The following is a 22,872-nucleotide window of genomic DNA, read 5'->3' as shown; positions in this document are numbered from 1 at the left end:
TACTCGATCCATCGAGGCTATATGTGCAGGATTTCTACAGGTGTGATGATGGCTACGCAGAACAGGCGTCGGTTGTGGCTGACAATCGATGCGTTAAGCTGGTCAAGGACATGCATTATGAGGCACAAGTCCAGTGCGTCATAAACTACGGTGCTCTGTTCCTTGGGCAGAAGATCAAAAAAGAAGTTGCAAGAAATTTGAAGCTCACCAGGGAGCAATACTTGAAGGTAAATTTGTATTTACACTTAGATTAAGTGAATCGCTTAATTTGATCTTTTTACATGTCATGCACTTGATCACGTGCAGGTCCCGCCCTGGTGGTGCCATAATGATTCCAAGTGCTGGGAACGCATAGTGGACAAGTGGTTCACACCCGAGTGGGAGGAGAAGCACAACGCTGGCTGAGAGCGACGTTTGCTTATGCGAGGTCCAACACATCATCAAGGCAGCCTTAGCAATGATGAATACAAGGCTAGATGGGTATGTAGATTTATTTCTTTATTCTAACGTTCAATTCTGCATAATTTGTAATCAACCTGCTGTTTTTTCGCAGTCTGCGGCACATAAAGGCACTGAGTGCTCCCAGTTCATGGGATGGGCTTTGGCCCATAAGGGCAAGGCTTCCGAGGTCACCTACAACCCGGATGATCTGCCCTTGGCGTACACCAATCCCTTCATCCACACCCGCATCAATATGTACACAGAGGCGGGAAGGCTGGTCCATGGGCTAGAGTGGAATCCGAGTGCCCATGACTAGACCTGGGCATCCTCCGGGCCGGGTCGGGTTCGGGTCGGGCCAAAAAAAGCCCGGTGTTTTTTCTAGCGGCCCGTGCCCGACCCGACCCGGTGGCCGGGCCGTAAAATTGAGCCCGCACCCGACCCGACAGCCAGTCGGGTCGGGTCGGGTTCGGGTCGGGTCGGGCCGGGCCTATGTAAAATATCGGGTTCCTTCGGGTTTTTCGGGTTTCGGGTCAAAATTTTTAGCCCGTGCCCGGCCCGTCAGTCATACTGGGTCAAAAATTTTGACCCGAGCCCGCCCATCAAACTCTTCGGGTTGGGTCGGGTCGGGCTATTTTCGGGCGGGTTGGGTCGGGTCCGTCGGGTCGGGCATCCCATGCCCAGGTCTACCCATGACCTAGATGGAGAGGTCATCGTGAGGGTGGGAGGAGGCAAGAAGCATGGCCGGTACCTTATAGGCGACATCACTCTAGACACGGCCACTGCTCCCACTCTCGCCCAAATTCGAGCAAGGAGCACAAGTAGTAACCCTGCCATATGCCCACGGCAATCCATGGCAGAGCTCCGTGTGCAGGAACTTCAGGTTATTTCTGATTAACATCGTTCATTCAATTGTTACATATGTTTGTTTTCCATTGTAACATTGCGATAAAAAATTGTAGGCCCAGCTGGTGGCGCAAGCGGTGGCACACGAGGCGGCGCTAGCCGAGGAGAGGAGGATACGACAGGAGGAGACGGCGAGGCAGCAGGCCGAGGTTCAGCAGCAGATGTCCCAGATGTACGCTTACATTCAAGGTCTTGCTGTTAACATTGGTCCACCCCTCCCACCGATGATGTTCACTTCGGTTCCGGCTCCGGCTCCTGCAACTCCTCTGGTGAGCCACTTGTCAACCTTGCTTAAAAACTGAAAATATTTGGTCACTTTGCCGTGTGCATTTAACCTGGCACACGGCAAAGCGTTCGTTTCTAGATTTCCACTACAAGAAATCATTTAATATGTGACAGTTTTTGCATGACATTTTTAGAGATCGTCATAGATATGCTAATGGCCCATTCGGGCTTGACTTTGGGCCCAGATTCTATGACAGACCTTGATATCGTCATAGAGTAAATATAAAAATTGTCACAGATTTACTATTTTACTTAACTACAATAATGATAGAAAATATCATCATAGTTCAACATTTTTTTTTATCTCAGTCTGCTTCCTCCGGCAGCGCAGCGGTAGGGAAAAAAGAAAAAAAAATGATGGCAACTAATAGGGGCGGCAGGGGAAAGATTAAAAAAAATGGGTGGCAACTACAGGCGGCGGCAGGGAAAAAACAGATGGCTGAGAAAAAAGAAAAAGGGGGCAAAAATAAGGGACGGTGGGAATCGAACCCAGGTCTCCAAAATAAAACGCGCATATCTTACCAGTACACTGCACCTTCTTTTGTGCTTATACCTGGTAGTAAGTTTTATATACAAATTTATCTGGTGTTTTAATTCGGACAAAAAGAACATGTGCCGTATGGTAGCGAGCTTCGAACTCGGGTCACGGTGATAAGACCGAGGAGCACTAACACTACGCCGAGCCTTCGCTTGTAGTGTTTTCAGATATTAAAATTTTTATATTATGTAACGTAACGTGTCTTTGTATTGAAGAACAAACATGTGAGTCATATTTTTCTTTTTAATCCGGAATTAAATTTTGTAATTGGTATTTCTCCCTCATAAGAATTCCAAATTTGATGGTTCTTTTTTCTAAATTTTTCTAAAATTAAGATCTCTTATTTAGTGACTTTTGTTTGTATGTTAATTGTTATATCTTGATTGTTTTCATACGAATGTTTTATTCCAACTAAATAGAGAATTGAAAAGCATGTTTTTGCATAACAATTACTAATGTAACTTGATATTTTTCAATGTTATGGTAAACATAAGGTAGTATCCAAATCTGAGATGCATACGAGTTTGAACATGGTATGAGGTATTCAAATCTCGAAGTTTTAACTTGAATTACAAGAAACTATGTGAGAGGTGTATGCATTATGAACAATGTATACTTCAAATATCGTAGAATCTTATGAAATTTTTATGTTAGGATTATACACTCCTAAAATGATTCTATGACAATTTATAGAATTTTTGGAGAAGTTTTAGATATTATTATCATTATTTTATATTAGGGTTGCAAGTAGAAGTTTTAATTATCCCTAACAAACATTTAAAATTTTCTTCCATTTTTAGGATATGAGCTATAATAGAATGGGTAAACTTAAAATACATTGGAGATTTTTTTAGACATTATTCGAGATACTTTTAGTTCAAATAGTAATTACTTTTAACAAGAATGCAGAAATTCATTTAAATGATAGAAAATATCAAATATATTCAAAAAAATTGAAAATTCTACATGACAACTTCGATATTGTCTACTACATCTCAAAAGTGTATTGTCTATTTAAGATAAATTTTTTTTGGCAAATTACTTCACAAGAGTGCTTTAAATAGAAAAAGAAAAAGAAAAATCTTAATCTATGATAAACATGGGTTGTTTTGGGCTCGGCCTACCCGATCCAATTATCACGGACCATCCATCTCCGATCGGACGGTTAGCATCTCACCTCCCTGGTATAAATTGAGCTGAAACCCTAGCTTCCCTTCTCCCACTCATCCTCCGGTAGTCGGCTCCCCGCGCCTCCTCCTCCGACTACTACGCTCCCTGCTCCTCCGACTCCCCCCTCCCCACGCCCAGATCCGGCCACCGTGGACCAGTGATGGGGCCTGAAAGAATGCGGCCAAGGGACGTGCGGCCCCAGATCCATGGCCACCGGGCCACGGGCGCAGCCGCATCGCCTCCATGGCTGCCGGCAGCGACTTCATCGACCTCGGCACCTCCCGCTGCTAGCTCGTTCGCCACGACCTCCATGGCTTCGAGGACACCAACGGCAAGTCCCTCTCCCCTTCCCCTGCCCCCTCACCTCCTTTCTCTTTCGCATGCCATCGTCTCACCCGCCCACACTACTTCCTTCACTCCTGCAGATCTCGACCTCAGGAGCGGCCGCTTCGGTGACCACTCGGTGCACCGGGTGTTCCTGGACCCCTGCGGCAAGCACTGCTTCGCCACGGTGATCCACCCAGGCGGCGCTGAGATGTGTTACCACCACTCCAGGTGGGGCCATCGAGCGCACATGCTTATGGGGCTGTGGCCGAGATCCTCGCCCTCCTCTTTACCTAGTGATGACGGGATCCACACGAGCTCCTCCTCCAGATGGATCCACGTGAGCTGCTTCTCCTATATCGTTTTAGGATTGATTTGTCTCTTTCCTGTGGTAGATATGTGCCACAACTGTTTGTTGAAATGCCCCACTGAAATGACTTAATTCTTAATCTCACTGTTGTTAGTTAATCTCACTGCAGTAGAGATTAGTGGAGTATAAATCTGTCTAATGCATTAGAAATACTAGAGAGAATGATGTAAATCTTGTGATTTTAACTAATTTGACAACTAGTTATTCAGTTATTCATATAGTTGACTTGCTAGATATAATTGGCAATACTTGAATAGTTTGTATAGATAATTTTTACACCACACACAGTAATAACTCCAGTTTCTCTTTTTTTTTAAATCCATATTTCAGCATAACCTGTATGTGTGATTCTTGGATGAACTGAGCTCTGATAGTACATAGATTTGGCAACTAGTCATCTGTGGTTTGTTACAGTTAGCTATGATCATGTAGTGAGACATACCAGTACTCTGATGTGCCTTTCCGCTCTCCTGATCAGTTTGTATTAATTTGAATTACATGTTGCTGCCCCTATTAACTACTATTGGGTAATTACTTCTCATGCAGCTATTTGAGAGTTGAGACTGCAATCAGTTTTACTATGCGCAGACATTTCTTGATGGGATTGCTACAGACCACTATGTGATGACCTGTTCTTTTCCCACTGTGTGCAGGCAGATATGCACTAAGTACAGCTAATGCTCTTTCCCGAAGCAAAACAAGTCACATGCTGTTTCAAGTTCAAGTACTTTATTATTACAGATTAAAGGCATGTGAGAGTTAAACAAAATTCAGGTACGTAGTAGGTTCCTTTTCCATGGTGCAACTGCATCAATGCACTACTGTTTGGTGTGAACTTGATATCTTGGCTTCATTTAGTTTTTGGACATCTTTGGTGAGTGTGGGAAGAATAATACCTGCTGCTATGTTGTTAATTTTATTCCATGTTCTCTGAACTGATTTTGGAAACTAGTGCTTGATGTTCTGTTTATTATTATAAACATGAAAAAAACAATAACATTGACTTAAATAAAAGCTTATAAATGGTACCATGTTATCTTGTATTTTTGTATGTATCTTCTGTGTATGTCATTGTTCATTTCACTACAAGGATCGGAGCTTGACCATTTCAAAGCAAATAGTTGACTTAAAGATGTAGCCTCTTTTGATATGACTTAGCGCAAATACTGTACTTAAGCTAGTGTATTCTTGTGCCAAGTGATTTGGAGATGCAATTGGCATTGTCCTTTTGCAAATAATCAAAACATGCTTTGTTTATTCCATGGCTAATTTCACCACGTGCACCACATGCAGGTATGCAAATAATCAAACTGAGATGGATGCGAAATTGGAGGAACTTTTTTGCTGCTACCAAAGTTTTGCTGCTGTACTGGTGGTTTTTGTTGTTTCTAGTGTGTGGTCAAAGAATGTTGATATCGAACTATTGTTCTTTCTAGTGCTATTTGTATGCCGTGGTGAACTCCTTTGACCCCGGTTGATTTGACATTATTTCTGTTGCTGGAACAAAGCTATATTATGGGATGATTTTCTGTGAGATTAGATGCTGAAATTCTATGTATTATGGGATTGAATATATGTAATGATAAATGGGCTGAAAATTGGCCCAAAAAAGAATTATGTTACGGGTCATTTTTAAAAATGGGCTGTGGTGTGGTCACCCACCACGTCGCAGCGGCCTAGTTTCAAAATGGGCCCAATAACAAGTGGTCCATGTACTCTAAAAAATGCCACGTCAGATGCCACATTGGCCGTCCACATCAGATGCCACATTGGCTGCCACATCAGATGCCATGTTGGCCGCCACGTCAGGTGCCACATCAATATTCATGTCAACATTAGTGACATTTATTTTTGTCATAGATACTGGGCTTGGGTTGGGCTAAGTGGGCTTCAGATCATTTTATGATGATTTAAAAACGTCATAGATTTTGCCAATCTGTGACGATTACGGAAAAAACGTCACTCGATTTAATCTGTGACGCTCAATACATGACGTTATCCGAAATCGTCACAAAATCATCATCGATGATGTTTTATGATGTTTTTTCAGCAATTTGTGACGAATTTGTTTCGTCATAGATTAAATGATTTCTTGTAGTGTTCTTATTCATACTTTGCCGTGTGCAAAGTTGACACACGTCAAAGGAACCAGCATTCGTCGTGTGCTGGAGCTGCAAGCACACGGCAAACCTACCTACAGTTGCCGTGTGCTGGACAGTGCGCACATGGCGAAGTTTGAAACTTTGCCGTGTGTTCCGTTGGTGGCACACTGCAAACCTGTGCTGTTACGTTGTCTGCTCCGCGCCGTTAACGGCATGCACCATCCCATACTTTATTTTGCCATGTGCTCTGAAAAACTCATGGCGAATATGTTTGCCGTGTGTCCAATAAAAGACACACGACAAAGCCATCTTTGCCGTCAGCCCTGGTCGCCGTAGGAGGTTCGCCGTGGGCCACGCATGGCAAAGTCGTTGCCGTGCGCTTTTGTGGGTTCGCCATGTGCTCGGGGTACACGGCAAATGAGCCGAATCCGGTAGTGAGGTATGCTGATAAACTGACTTATCCTGCTCTCTAGCTATTTCATATGATCTTGGACATTCCTACACATCTTTCAATTAGTAAGTCGTGTGGTATTTATGAGACTACAATATGCTTCTGTTTTTTGTGTTCCCACGCAGTACAACTTACCTTCTACACATTTGTATTCCTACAAATCTGAGGATGATTTAATTATATCAGGGAGCTTTTTGCACCGAACCGCTTTATAAAAATATTTTATCTTCTTCATATGATCTCCGTTTTGAGTACCGATTGCACCGTTGCGTACTACGTGGTGAGATGAACAAAACTAGTTCCCACTTGCATATATTTTGAAGATGTTTTGTACTAATAGCAACTTATGTGTAAATTTTAATTTGATATTACTGAACGAGTTGCTACAATATACATATATAAGTTGTCAGTACATATATGGTAGCAATTTATGTGCATAATATGCAATAACTTTTAGTATTTTTTTGCTATAAAATATACTTATCACAATATATCTATCCTATTGATACAGTACTTTCTAAAATTTTTAATAGAAAAGTCATACGATGTGTTTGGCTACACTTCTTTGGGCTGGTTGTGGCTACTTTGCCATTACGTGTAGCTTGTTGCTGATTGTGTCTTAGCGATTGCCGCAACTGCAGCCCACAATGCAGTCAAATGGGTTCATACAATGTAAGATGCTGCAATATAGTATGTACATAAGTTATCACATTATCGGTCTATAAGTTGCTATTTGTTATAAACATAAATTGTCCCAAAAATGGAATGTTTTACGGTATAAGTTGCCACATATATGTTGCTACGTACCATACATGTACTAGCAACTTATATATGTATATTGTAGCAGCACATAAGTTCCCACACATGTATTGTTATTATGTGTGCAAGTTATATATGTATATTATAGCAACTTATTTGATAACTTTCAAGCATAAATTTACATATAAGTTGCTACTAGTGTAAAATATCGTTAAAATATATGCAAGTTAGTCTAGTTTTGTTCGTCTCGCCGTGTAGAACACAATGATGTAATCGGTTCTTGAAACGGAAGTAATATGAAGCAGATAAAATATTTTTAGTAAACCAGTTTTCTGAGAAAAAAGCTTCTAGATGAATTGTACGGAGCTACTTTTACTCACACCGATACATCCAAGTGTTCACATTCTTACTGTCTACATTTATCTTGCACAACAAAGCCCATCTAACTTTTTTCGAATCGAGGTTGTACCCCATTTCCATTTCACAATGGAAATACAAGAGTCATAGTGCTGCAGAAAAGAGTATCGGAGAAAAAGGGAGGGGACAACCAACGACACACCCCTAGTCTAACCTGCTTCAAGCTAGATACACAGGGTCGAGCGCCGTTCCTAAGATTCCGAAGAATGCGCCCACAAAGAGTTCTAAAAAACAACCACTGGACCAGTTACTAACATGACAGCAACTATAAGCTGAAACAACTCAAAAGATAGCCGCAAGCCCACTGGAAGGGACGCCACACTATCAAAGCCCATCTAACTCAGTCACCTAAAAGGCCGTGGCGGCCATGGACATGGAATGTCGCGCGTTTAGATGATGGCGTGACCAGTCGCGTAAAAGCGTTTAGATACTGCCTCGTTCTAAGCCCTGAATGGGCGCATCATGGGCTATTGGGCTAAATCTCCGGATTGATGACGGATGTGTGAAGTCATGGAGAATGCCATTGTAATGGCACTCATTCAATTCTGCCAGCAAGGAAAACGTTACTGCCTCGATAACCACGTCCCTGCTGTGCTGAGCTTACAGAAATTGGCATGCTATTTAGTATTTAAACTGCAATAATATACAGAGGCCGCTGGAAAGACAGACTTCCATGTTCCTATTTTCAGGTGTGCTAACATGCTTTGTGAGGAAACTGCTGATCTCTGATCGCCGTCCGCTGTCACCTGGACCTGTGCAGCATACTGCAGGTTCCAGAGAACCTCTTCAATGGAAGGTCGGGTCGAGGATTCAACGGATAGGCATTTGATCATGATGGAAACCACTACGGAAAGAGAATTCTGTGATGAAGTGCCAATAACCACTGGATCCAGAACTTCCTCACGCTCTTCCTGGCTTGATATTGAGACAACCTGCAGATACAATCTAAGACCAATGGTCATGTCGGACTTCAGACAGTCCCACAGATATGAAGGCCAAACTTAAATCACTTCGAATTCATTTATCCATTTGATCAGATGCTTCATACTTTTCAGAAAATAAAAATGCAACTCATGACTATTAGAAATATTTTGCATATCCAAATGAAGTAAAATTGTGACCTACTCCTTCCGTTCCAAATTGTAGGGGTTTTTTTTGCAACTCTAGATACATAGTTTATGTATCTAGATACATAGATATAATTTGGATAGGAGGGAGTAGAGGATAATTATTAAATACTTGAATTGCAAAAATAAAACCATATGGTAAATAAGTGACCTACTAAACACCAACAAATCTTGAGCAAGTATCACATCTAGAAATTTAAGGCGTAAAATATGAAGGGAAATTTTTACCAAATCATTTAAAACAAAAGGACCGCCTTTCCTATGTAATTTTGGGCCCATGAGTACTTCCAGTAGAATACAACCAAAGTAGTAGACATCATCCTCCGATTCTTCCCTACAAAAAAGGCACAGGTATATGTTATATTTTTTTGAATTGGATCGCCACTAATTGTGGACATCCATGAAGTCTGTAACCATATTTCCTTCCCTCTTTCAATTTCAATGCTTTTGGTGAGTGGAATGTCTTTACTAAAATTTATGGCATAGACCATCCCCAACAGATTAGTTAAATGGACTTGGTTAGTTAGGTAAAAAAATTAAAAAAAAAACTGAAAACGCCATCCAACGGACTCGCTCTCCAGCGCCCCTCACCATCCCGCTCGCGATAACGCGCCCCTCGCTCGGTATTTTTGCCTAGCGGACGCCGCTTGGCATCCCCCTCCTCCCCGCTAGGGATGAAAGCAGGAACGGGAAGATCCGACACCGTATCCCGTATATACCGATCATATATCATGTTTCCGGGAAAAAACGGAAACAGGAAAAAGTTACGGGAAAACGGACAGGAGCGGGATCGAATTCAGGTGAGGCACTTTCCTGACCGATTCCACGGATCCTGTATTAATACGGGAAATTCCCGTCAAGAATCCCGTTTATGTTTTCTTCTCAGACCCTACAAGCAAAGCTCCTAAATATTTTAGTCCGGCCCATCAACTGAGGAGCGTGGAACACATTCGCTGCTTGTCCCCCGCCTTTCGGTCCCGTTTTATAGTGCACCAGCAGACACCTTTCTATGTCAGTTTCGCGAGGTGGTACTAAAGCTCTTGCGTTGCTGGCTTGCTGCCCCTGGCTTGCTGGATTGCTGCCGCCCTCCACGCAAGGGGCTAACTAAGGACGCGGCCCACGATGGCCCAAGCATTCACGAAGTGACGAAGGAGCACAGAGGACAGAGCAGCAGGTTTCATCAATTTTATTTCTTTTCTTTCCTTTTTTTATCTTCTTATACAATTCATTCCTTTTATTTTTTTCATGTATAAGTTATACACGGTTGTAACTACTTTGTTGAGCTAAATGTTTGAAATGGTAACATGTGGTGGTGTTTCCGTTTTGAGTTTTCGATTCCCGATCGTAACCGGCTTATTCCCGATCGAATTATTCCGTTCTCGATATCCCGTAATATCGGTTTCGTATTCCCGTCCGGCGTTCCCGTTCCCGTTTCCGTTCCCGACAAAAAAATATGGTTGCGGGAATGGTTAAAGGATTTTTCCGACCGTTCCCGACCGTTTTCATCCCTACTCCCCGCGGCCTGCCGTTCTCTCCCCCTCCTCTTCCCGCAGCCTCCTCCCTCCCTCTATGTCACCCCCTCCAGCTGCTGCTCCCCTCCTGCACGCACGGCCGGCACGGCCCCTACCGGACAGGGGGATCGGTAGGGGAGACCGCCGGCCAGGGCGGCGCGCGGCCGGCCAGCATGGCCAGGCGTGGCGGACGGCCACCACGCACGGCCGGGAGAGCAGCGCAGCATAGGGCCGAGCGCACGGAGCCGGCAACATCATTTCGGGGCGGATCCGGGCGGGGCCAATGCCGGGGCGAGGTGGAGGAGGAGGATTCGAGGAAGAAGGTGATTTGAATATAGATAAGTAAGGATTTGGCTAGTATGTTGGTTTACTCATTCATTTAGCTAGCTTTTTATTTTTTTACCTAGTCATTTAGCAAGGATTTTTAGCTAATCTCTTAAAGATGCTCAAAATTGTGCATCTGAAATCAAACCAGGCACAGTTGGAATATGAATGCGAAATCAAGCTGTTCAGCATGGACTTACATTGCTGGAACATTATTTTGTAAGTATCTTTTCCCTTCTACTACCTGCAAACAGCAAACAATATGTAATTTATACTAAAATACAGGATTCTCTACCCTTGAAGTTGCTTTATTAACATTTAATGAAGAGGACAAAGAGGAACATTCATTTGGAATGACAAGCCCACCTCATGTTTGTATATCTCCTCTTTTATTATCGATAATCCATAATCGCTCAACTTTGCGATAAGGTGTTCGTCAAGTAAAATACTAGAAGATTTTAGCCGATTATATAACGAACCAGGAATTATTCCTGTATGTAGGAAATGAACAGCCTTAGCTATAGCAATCAGAACCTGCAGCCTACCACACCACTTTAGGGTCTTCTCTGGAGAGCCTGACAAAACAAGAAAGTGCAATGTAAATAAAAAAAGTGGGACCCAAACATTGCTTTTAAAATTAATTTTGCATATTTGATTTAGGTTATTACCTGAAAGATAAGAAGAGAGAGTTCCACCACGAACATATTCATACACAAGAAATACCCTCTTCACACTTGATTCATCAACTGCACTATCAATGCAGTGGCCCAAGGGGCAAACCAAATTTGGGTGGCGAAGCTTTGCAAGGAGATCTAAACGAAGCTTTAGATTCCTTATTGAATATCGTTGGTGTAATGCCAAACATCTTATAGCAATCAGGGTGCCATTCTCTAATTTTCCCATGTATAGCTGGAAATAAGATAAGTTGTTACAAATGGATGTAAGGTAGACGAAATACTATTCATACTATTGTGACTAATATTTCTACTTTGTTACAACAAAAACTGATTAAACCATGCCCAATATTGAGGAACAGAAAATTATACTCCTCAGGTAGGCCTTAGTGAGAGCACCAAGATGCAGTTCTGGGAAGATCTAGATAGCATGGTTAGTACCAAGATGCAGTTCTGGAAAGATCTAGATAGCATGGTTTGTTACAACAACAACAACATAGCCTTTTTTCCCAAGCAAGTTGGGGTAGGCTAGAGATGAAACCCGAAAGAAATAAGTTCAAGGTTCAGTCACATTAATAGCTAGTCTCCAAGCGCTCCTATCCAAAGCTATCTCTTTAGAGATATTCCAATCCTTAAGGTCTCTCTTAACCGACTCATCCCACGTCAGTTTAGGTCTACCTCTACCCCTCTTTACATTATTGACCCGCTCAAGAACCCCATTACGCACCTGCGCCTCAGGAGGCCTTCGTTGGACATGTCCAAACCATCTCAGCCGATGCTGGGTAAGTTTCTCCTCAATTGGTGCCACTCCGACCCTATCCCGAATAACTTTGTTCCGGACTCTATCCCTCCTTGTGTGCCCGCAAAACCACCGCAACATCCGCATCTCTGCTACACTCAGTTGCTGGACATGTCGCCTTTTTGTAGGCCAACATTCAGCACCGTATAGCATCGCCGGACGAATTGCTATCCTATAGAATTTGCCTTTTAGCTTTTGTGGCACCCTCTTGTCACAAAGGATGCCAGAAGCTTGCCGCCATTTCAACCAGCCAGCTGAAATTCTATGCCTAACATCTTCATCAATGTCGCCATCCTTTTGTAGCACCGATCCTAAATACCGAAAAGTATCCTTCTGGACCACCACTTGTCCATCTAGACTAACGTCTCTCCCCTCATGCCTAGTCGCGCTGAAATCGCACATCATGTACTCGGTCTTGGTCCTACTAAGTCTGAACTCTTTCGACTCTAACGTGCGTCTCCATAGCTCTAACTTCCTTTTAACCCCTGCCCTACTCTCGTCAACTAGCACCACATCATTAGCAAAGAGCATACACCAATGGATCTCACCTTGTATATCCCTTGTGACCTCATCCATCACTAAAGCAAATAAATAAGGGCTCAATGCTGACCCCTGGTGTAGGCCTATGTTAATAGGAAAGTTAGTGGTGTTGCCATCACATGTCCGGACAAACGTCGTTGCATCCTTGTACATATCCTTAATGAGGGTAATGTACTTAGTTGGGATTTTGTGCTTCTCCAAGGCCCACCACATGACATTTCTCGGTACTTTGTCATATGCCTTCTCAAGGTCAATGAAGACCATGTGCAAGTCCTTCTTCTGTTCCCTATATCTCTCCATCAATTGTCGTATTAAGAAAATCGCCTCCATGGTTGACCTTCCAGGCATGAACCCAAATTGGTTTTGGGTCACACTTGTCACTCTTCTTAAGCGATGCTCGATAACCCTCTCCCAAAGCTTCATCGTATGGCTCATCAGCTTAATCCCACGGTAGTTAGTACAACTTTGAACATCACCCTTGTTTTTGAAGATAGGTACTAATATACTTCTCCTTCATTCTTCCGGCATCTTGTTTGACTGAAAAATGAGATTAAAAAGCTTAGTTAACCATACTATTGCTCTATCTCCTAGGCATCTCCACACCTCAATGGGGATACCATCAGGGCCAATCGATTTACCTCTCTTCATCCTCTTCAAAGCCTCCCCGATCTCTACCTCCTGAATTCTCCTCACAAAACGTCTGTTGGTATCGTCAAAAGAGTCATCTAACTCAAGGGTAGGGCCCTCACTCTCCCCATTAAACAACTTGTCGAAGTACTCTCTCCATCTATCCATGATCTCCTCATCCTTCTCTAGCAGTCGATCTGTCCCATCCTTAATGCATTTGATTTGGTTGATGTCCCTTGTCTTCCGCTCGCGGATCCTAGCCATCCTATAAATGTCCTTCTCCCCTTCTTTCGTGGCTAGCCGCTGATACAGGTCATCATACGCCTTACCCTTTGCTACATTCACAGCTCGCTTTGCAACCCTCTTCGCTAATTTATAGCCCTCGATGTTGGCTGCACTCTTGTCAAGGTGGAGGCGCTTGAAACACACCTTCTTCTCCTTAATAGCCCTTTGCACCTCATCATTCCACCACCAGGTGTCTTTCCCCTCCTGTTTGCCTCCCCTACTCACGCCAAACACCTCTGAGGCCACCTTCCGAACACATGTTGCCATCTTTAGCCACATGTCATCTGCGTCTTCTCCTTCTTCCCAAAGCCCCTCACCTAGCATTCTTTCCTTAAACACTTGTGCCGCTTCCCCTCTAAGCTTCCACCACTTTGTTCTCACAATCTTAAGTTCATAGTCATAAAATTTAATAACTAACAAAAGGGGTCTCTATAGAAAGTAAAGTGCTAGACATATTCAATGCACCAAAATCTTAAGAACTCTTACTTGCATTTACTAGCAGTTCTGAGGACATTCCTGAAGTCGAATTATCTTGTTTATGCTTTTGCAGGAACTGTTGTTCCACAAGAACTATCTGACAGCTCCTTTTGTTTGAAGCCATTAACACCAGAGAAAGCACAAGAACAATAAACAAAATGCCGACAACAGTGATTACAAGTCCAACATCCTTGTTTGATCCTCTTTCCTTATGAGACTGATGGCAATATTTAGCTTCATGCTGGTGAGCAGGGTCAGTACTAAAGCAGTTCCCAACAAACTTGACGACCTTGTTATTCATATTGCCATTCAGACAAGCAGGCAGATCACCTGTGAATTGGTTAGTGGACAGGTCCACAAAGCCCAGAGTACTGCTACATGTTAAGCTACTCGAAAGTGATCCACTAAGCATATTTGCTGCCAAGTTCAGATAACTGATGTTGGGGAGAGCAAAACTCTCTTCAGGAGGACTCCCCACAAGAAAGTTGAATGAGAGATCAAGGTGCTGAAGCCGGTTCAACTGAACAAACTGCTCAGGGATTTCACCCTTTAGTGAATTCTTGCTGAGTAAGATTGTTACCAATGCTGTAGGCATCTCCGGAAGCTCTCCATCCAACTGATTGTCCCTTAAATCCAGCATCTCAAATTTACTTAGGTTGCCTAAATTCGGAACATCCCCTGAGATGCTATTGCCAGCAAGCGCAAGCTCCGTAAGCACGTCAGCTTTGCCAATTGATGCTGGTATGAATCCCTTTAGCAGGTTACTCTGCAACCGAAGAACAGTGAGGTTTGAGAATGAGTCAAGCCAGTCTGGCACACTTACATTGAAGTAGTTACCATCCAGTGTCATGGTACGAAGCTTCGACATGACTGACAACTTGGGAGGGATCGATCCATACAGAAAATTGGAACTCAAATCAAGCACTTCAAGCGAAGACAAGCAGTGAATCTTATCCGGGAGGGGACCCCATAGGCACAAAGACACCAGGATTACAACCCGCAAGGTAGTCAGCCTTGCCAACGTAGTAACAAACGAATCAAGAACAAAGACTTCTGAAAGGGTGACATTAGGAACAGAATAGCCATTGAACTTTGGTGGCTTGGTGATCCTGTCGCCAATGATCTTAAGCTCCATGAGGGCATTTCCCTCGCATGTTACGGCGAGCACCTGTTGACGACTGAATTTGGTAGGAACCGGTCTGACCGGTACCTCTAAAGCGGTCTGACCGGTCGGGGTTCCTGTAACCAGTCTGACACAATCGATCGGTCTGACCGGTCCAAGCAGAGTCCGAGTACAATTAGGATTTTTCATAGATTTAGATCTTGTAATAGGATTTCTTGTGGGGCAAGTTCACCCACCCTATAAATATAAAGGGCCACGGCCGATTCAGACATCCAATCGATCAAAACACATCAATACATTACTTTTCTTTATGTTTATTGTCTTTACTTTTATCTCCAAACCCTAGCTCTTCCAACCCTTTTCTGCTGTTCTTCTTGCGTCTCTGCGATGTCTGAAGGTGTTCTAGGTGGCCTGCCGATCCTAGAGCAACCCTACGTGCGCCTGCCCTGACGGGAGTCCCTCCTGGGCGAGCGTTCATCGGACTTCGCCGTTTTTCGCCGGCGAACCGGTCTGACCGCCCTGAGCATCAGCGCTGCATTTGTGCCATTGCTCGCTGTGCGATCTAGCGTGTTCGTATGTGTTGGCCCTAAATTTGCGCCAACACATTTTGGCGACTCCGCTGGGGAAGAAGATATTGATTATTTAAAACCGATCTAATCTACTCCATCTACTATCATGGTGAAGCTGTCGAATCCTGGAGAGATCGATCCCTATAACATCAGCAGACCGTCTATTGATGAATTGCTGCCCGAGGATCGTCAAGCTTATGAAGCCTTCATAAAGGAGTGTGAAGAGGAGAGCAAATGGCGCAAGGAAAAAGAACTTGAAGAAAAGCGTCGGTGGTTCTTGTCTCACTTTTCCAAGAATCGGAAGGGTGATATGTAAGGATCACCGGGGTGTCCGACCATAGAGGGGGAGGGGGTGAATAGGGTCGCTAATCGTTTTCTATCCTAGGGCTCAATCTATTTGCATGAGATAAACCTAACACGTCCTACACATGCTAGTTATGACTAAGGTTTATCTATGCTACTCTCTACTTACCCCTAAAAGACTTGCAACCTATAGCCAATCCTAATCAAACTAACTAGGAAAGTAAAGGCACACAAGATAGAGTAAATGCGGAAACGTAAAACGGTAAGTAAAGAGGTAAGGGAGAGAATATGCAAACTCCCGTGAAGACACCAAGACACACGATTTAACGTGGTTCGGTTAGGACACCAAGTCCCTCACTACGTCCACGGCCACTTGTCCAACAAGAACAAGTGTGATGCCAAGTCTCTTCGCTTGATCACCATCTTGCGTTCGCCACCAAGGCTTCCGGCAAGCAAAGGCTAAGTGGCCCCAAGTCGCCAAGACAAGGCCACCGCCACCGTCTCTCTCGAAGCGTCACCCACGGCACCATCTTCACTATCGGAGCTTCTCACCAATAGGGGTCTCCTTCCCCGCACAAAGTGTCGTTGCCTCTCCACACCAAGTCGGAGGGTCACACGACGAGTACACAAGATGCTTGCCGCAACAAGACTTTCACTCAAGTTAGTTCTCTCAAGAACTAAGCCTAATCAAGCACTAAGCACTCTCACAAGTGTGCTTAAGCCTATATGATGTACAATGAAGCTCTAAGGTGGTTGGAGGTGTTCTTCAAGTGTAGCAGGCTTCAGCAACTCCAGCACTCCCAAATGGCCCGGCCTTGGGGGTATATATAGGCAGCACAAGCAAATATAGCCGTTGGAGAAAAGCTGCCAGAAAAATACTTAACGCCGGTTAATCCGACGTACCTCCAATAGCCATCGTCTGTTCAACCGGTGATACTAAACTGCCCGCCTCAAAAACTAGCCGTTGCGTGTACGGGCAATCAACCGAAGCTGCGTCGGTTTAACCGATGAGTGTAGTTGTCCTGTGAACTCTGAAAAACAAACTCTCTGGACAACTGCACCGACGTTCACCAAGACCCGATCGTCGGTTCATCCGGTGTATAGACCTTGCCTCAGCTTCTAGGTCCATTGCACCGACGTATTCAACTTCCCTAACGTCGGTTCAACCGGTGAAACCAAAATTCCTGGTGTGCTCCAAGTCAATGCACCGACGTATGTGATTTTCTCAGCGTCGGTTCAACCGGTGATACTAAAGTATCTCTGTCTTGATTTCTTTGACTTGGATTTCTTCACGGTCTCTTCAATTCTTGTCCTTTGGACTGAAGAGGGGCGGCCCTTCGGGCCTAGCTACGCCTATCTTCTCTTTGTCATCACTTGAACCTAAAAGCCTGAGAATGATCATCTTAACAATCATATTGGTCCAAGTGTTGTGTGTGTCATAAATCGCCAAAACATTATACTGAAATATGGCATGAGAGGCCATTTTCGCTACATGATATCTCCAAGGACAAGGAGGTGGTCATTCTTTCGGATGAAGAGGAGCAAGCCAAATCAAGTGCCACTATAAGTACTACAACATCGCCTACTTTGGAGCAAATTACTCAATTGGTAGTTAGTGGTCAAGAAAAGATACTTGCTACTGTTCAAAGCATGATTGATAAATCACTAGGAAAACAGCCTTTGACTGATGATGGTAGTGCTCCTAATTTTAATGTTGATAGTACTTTTCAGTATAATACCATGCCTCCTGAATCATCGGCAGCATATGCTCATTATTATGGCATGTCGATGAATTTTTATAATGGTCAGAAAGGCCCAAATTACTACCGAGCGCATGGAGCGGTCGGACCGGTCACGCCGACCGGTTAGACCGGTCATGGAGGATCGGTCCCAACCGGTCCGACCGGTTCTGGAGCTTTAGTTGCATATCCATATTCTCCTGAACCAATTACTAGTGTACCTCCTGTTTCGGCTGATTTCAGCCGAATGAATAATTCATATGGTATGGTGCCAAATAATGGTCATATGCAGCGATTACCACATACATATCCGAACCATGCACCGCATGTGCCGAATAATTCTAGTGTTAATATACAAAAGCCAAATGACTCTTATTTTAATCAAATACTTGAGAAGCATAAGAAAGATTTGGCTATTATGTTTAAAGAAACTTTCAGCGTAGAATTGAAGGACAAAACTCTGGTTTGTCAAAAGTCTTATCCTGAGAGTTTTGATTTTATTCCATATCCTCAGAATTTTAGAGTGCCAGAATTTATTAAATTCACTGGAGAGGATAGTAGGACTATATGGGAGCATGTTAGTAAGTTTAATGCGCAAATGGAAATTTATGGTAGTCTTGATCATTTAAAAATTAGAATGTTCTCTTTGTCATTATCTGGTACTGTTTTTTATGGTTTTTGGCATTAGCTCCTAATTCTGTGCAAACATGGTCTCAATAAGAGCGTAAATTTCATGATCATTTTTATAATGGTGAAAATGAGTTGATGCTATGTCATTTAACATCGGTTAAGCAAAAGCATGATGAGTCGGTTGCTGAATTTATTAGAAGATTTAGAGATACAAAAAACCGATGTTATAGCTTGGTTATTTTTGAAAAGGATCTTGCCGAATTAGCTCTTAATGGTTTGAGGTCTTATATTAAAGAAAAATTAGAAGGATATGAGTTCTTAACCATTAATCAAGTTTTGCAAAGGGCTTTGGCTCAAGAAAGCCGAAGTAAAGAGTCCAAGTTTAAATCTGATCGTCTTGGTATGCATATGCTACATGGTGATTCTTCGGACGATGAGAATAGTGAGGTTTATGCTGCTGAATTTGTATGGTCATCTAGCGATAAACCTAGCACTTGTGCCTCTTTAAAGCCGATTCCCAAAAATTGGCATGATGAAATTAAATACACCTTCGATGTGTCTAAGTGTGATAGAATCTTCGATGAGTTAGCAAAGCTTGGAAAGATTAAGTTCTCTCACACTATTCCATCGGTAGATGAGTTGAAGAGACGTGCTTATTGTAAATTGCATAATACCTTCTCTCATGCTACAAATGATTTCAATGTTCTTCGTAGACAAATACAATTGGCTATAAATGAAGGACAATTGGTTATTTCTGGAATGCAAGTTGATCAAAATCCTTTTCCAATGCATACGCATGTGCTTGAGTTGAAAAATCCCAAAGTCTTAATTCGGCCGAATCAAGTCGAATCAACAAAGGGAAAAAATGTGGTCATTGGAGAAGAGAGGCCTGAGAAGAAGATACAATAGAACGAAACCTCTCGAGATGCTTCAACGCTCGGGGGACAAGACAAGAAGAAGGCCAACAACAAGTCGACCGGTCTGACCAGATCCAACGACGGTCTGATCCGTCCGACCGGTCTGACCGGTGCTAAGATCGGTCTGACCGGTGCGTCCAATGGATCTAGAGGTTCCTCCAAAAGCAAGACACGGCCGAGTTTTATGGAACTTTTTGCTAAATATGAGAAGCAAGGAGCTATTCAGAAGAAGGAGAAGCAATCAGGTGAAGCCAAGGATGTGAGTTCATCATCAAAACTTCAAGAGCAATCGGTTTGTCGTTCACGTCAAAGTAATTATTATGGGTCGTTTTCTCCCTGGTTTCACCCTTATTTTTATACGCCTATGGATTATAGTAGGATGCATATGCAATCATATTACATTCAGTATCCTCCTATATATCCAAATTATGCTTCACCACAAAGACTGATTGTTGCTAGCAATGATCTGATCAAAAGAAGCTTTGGTTGCAGCAAAGAAGACATGAAGCAAGACTCAAAATATTTACAGCAGAGATGGTGTCCCTCAGGCTTGTCTCATACCCAGAAATGAAGACTACAACGTATGCACAAGAGAGAATCAATGGAGCAACAAGTGGAGGTCGAGCCAATAAAACCAGTAGCCATGAAGAAAGTTTGGAGACCGAAGCAAGTTGTTTCAACTTGAAGAAAACAAGTCATGGCCGATAATTTTTATTGCCCTTAGTACAAAAAATGACCGATGTATTATTGATCATCGTCCATAGACAAATTTAGTCCAGATGAATGTTCTTTTGCACGCAAGCTTTGCCAAAGAACAGGGGGGCATATGTTGATGACTGAATTTGGTAGGAACTGGTCTGACCGGTACCTCTAAAGCGGTCTGACCGGTCGGGGTTCCTGTAACCAGTCTGACACGACCGACCGATCTGACCGGTGGGTCTGACCGGTCTAAGCAGAGTCCGAGTACAATTAGGATTTTTCATAGATTTAGATCTTGTAATAGGATTTCTTGCAGGGCAAGTCCACCCACCCTATAAATATAAAGGGCCACGGCCGATTGAGACATCCAATCGATCGAAACACATCAATACATTACTTTTCTTTATGTTTATTGTCTTTACTTTTATCTCCAAACCCTAGCTCTTCCAACCCTTTTCTACTGTTCTTCTTGCGTCTCCGCGACGTCCGAAGGCGTTCTAGGTGGCCTGCCGATCCTAGAGCAACCCTACGTGCGCCTACCCTGACGGGGTCCCTCCTGGGCGTGCGTTCGTCGGACTTTGCTGTTTTTCGTTGGCAAACCGATCTGACCGGTCCCCTGATCGGTTTGACCGCCCTGAGCATCGGCGCTGCGTTTGTGCCGTTGCTCGCTGCGTGATCTAGCGCGTTCGTGTGTGTTGGCCCTGAATTTGCGCCAACAGCACCGCAGTGGGCTGAGTGTAGCAGGGATCACTGCTTGGGTTGCCCCATGTATCCAGCTGCCTGGGGTACTCCAGCTGCTTCCTGAGCTGCTGCAGCAATTCGCTCTGTGAAGACTGGTCGCTTATTGGAAATAACATAAAACAGGTTGTGGCCATGACAAGGATACTCAGGTGCCAACCCATTGGAGCTCAGCTAGTTCTATGTATCCTCTTGATTGGCTTGGAATCTTGGTAAATTTTTCACTTCAAAACCTGAATGCCCAGAATTTCACCTAGGATTTTCTCGGGCAACAGAATAAAGCAGAAAGGCCCAAGGTGGAGCAATGTAGTTGCACAATGATTACTCTGAGAGACTTGCCTTGCTTGCTAAAAAATTCAGTTTCCTGCAGAATACTATACTTTTTTAGTCCAAATTGGATGAAACAAAGAGTAATAATAGAACTACAAGGCAAATCTGTCAGTAAACTGACTCATATCCGTGTCTTAACACAAATAAAAAATCCACTTTTGGGTGGAGGACGGAAGAAACTCACTTCAGATCAAACAGGGGAAGAAACAAGGGAACAATGTTTAGTTTCCTTCTGTTTAAATAAAGAACATTTGGGTTGTAGCCCAAATCTGTTGGAACCCGACATAGAAAATGACAGACAGGGGTCGCGGGGCAGAGCGTTAATATGCAATAAGAGCACGGCGACCGTAAATTGGTCAGATTGTACTGCAAATGCGGACTACCCACCACAAGAGCTTGCTGGCACAAATACAAAATTCAAATTCGGAACCTGTGGTTTTGCATGAAACCTTAATGGGGACTTGGTGAAAGAATGTTTGCAAACTGCACACAAATCTGAGCTTGCAAGCAAGAACTTTACTGCAACCTACCAGGAACCGCAGCGGGCTTGACGATAAAACAAAACCGCTGCACGGCAAAAAAAAGAAGAAATCCAGCGAACTCGATGGGGCAATCGAGGGTTTAGCAACCTGAAAGTCAAGCAACTGAGAGTTCCAGGTACGAACTACCCAGAGCACGACATCAAAAGAACGCGAAGAAGAATAGAGAGGGAAAATTGGAAAGTTCAGTATTTCAGACCGAATCACACCGTAGTAACAGAGTAGAGAAGGCATCAGGAACTGAATTGGCCCAGAAGAGAAACGGCACTCAGAATTCAAATGCAGGAACAGGGAGATCCTGACCTGAACGCAGCGAACACAGGAGGCAAGAGCAGGCACCGCAGCTCCGTGTAAAACGCAAGGAGCTCACCAGCTCACTTGCACAGCCTGAACCCTGCGAATGCATCCAAGAGCCCCCAACATTCTGTCCCCCATTCTTCCTCAGCAACTAGCAGGCTAGCAAGCAGCCGCGGGAGTCAATAATAGGAGGACGGGCTAGCAAGGGATGGAGGATCGGAGGGAGAGAGCCGCAGTGCGCACGGGACCGATCTCTGACCTACGCAGCTAGCTGCTCACACTCCCCCAGCAGCAGGCGACAAGCAGTAGCGGTCCTGCGGACGGGACAGCATTAAGGCTGTCTGAACTGGGATCTCCATCCCATGCGCTACGCAAAGTTAGAGTTGGATTTTAGCGCAAAAAACTGCTGCAGCGGTATTCTCTATGCCATACTGAAAGCTAGCGCACGGCTACGCGCTATTCCCAGCGCATGTAGCGCTCGTCGGCTTCGGGTTGGCCCGGCATCGATGCCGCGCACCCCCAACTGCCGGAAGCCGCCTTCGCTGCCACGGGCCTGCCTCGCTGCGCCTACCGGAGTCCTGCCGCGCCGCAAGGAAGGGCCTGGAGCTCGCGGCGGGCAAGCGAGCCGCCGCAAGCAAGGGCTCCGGTGCATGGAGGAGGATGGGGAACAGGGGAGGATAGGAAAGGGAGGGAGGGGGCGGAGGCTCTCCGCCGCCGCACCGGCCTGCCAGCCTCCTCCGCCGGCGCGCTGACGGGATGAAGCAGGGAGGCCGGGAGCTCGAACACACGTGGGCCCCTGGTCCTCCACCGCGCGTGCACGCCCCCTGCTCCGCCCACCCGCGGCCCACCCCCACTGTGTGCCGA

The 22,872-nt window shown here is 44.4% G+C and overlaps 1 protein-coding gene across 1 annotated transcript; it reads right to left on the bottom strand.

Moving 5' to 3' along the window:
- Positions 1 to 8,310: 8,310 nt before the first annotated feature.
- On the bottom strand, positions 8,311 to 22,310 carry LOC120645576 (probable inactive leucine-rich repeat receptor-like protein kinase At3g03770). The gene is made up of 9 exons (XM_039922358.1): positions 22,015 to 22,310; positions 20,827 to 21,206; positions 14,128 to 15,292; positions 14,066 to 14,076; positions 11,391 to 11,679; positions 11,089 to 11,297; positions 10,923 to 10,966; positions 9,116 to 9,221; positions 8,311 to 8,692 (listed from the first exon to the last, which is right to left on the bottom strand). Exons 2-9 carry the CDS (start codon positions 21,004 to 21,006, stop codon positions 8,378 to 8,380), a joined length of 2,319 nt encoding a protein of 772 aa, XP_039778292.1. The 5' UTR covers positions 21,007 to 21,206; positions 22,015 to 22,310; the 3' UTR covers positions 8,311 to 8,377.
- Positions 22,311 to 22,872: the final 562 nt, after the last annotated feature.

Source organism: Panicum virgatum, chromosome 8K (genome assembly GCF_016808335.1).
Source record: "Panicum virgatum strain AP13 chromosome 8K, P.virgatum_v5, whole genome shotgun sequence".
NCBI lineage: Eukaryota > Viridiplantae > Streptophyta > Magnoliopsida > Poales > Poaceae > Panicum > Panicum virgatum.
The sequence above is the reverse complement of the archived record's forward strand: the minus strand, read 5'-3'. Positions and strand labels throughout refer to the sequence as shown.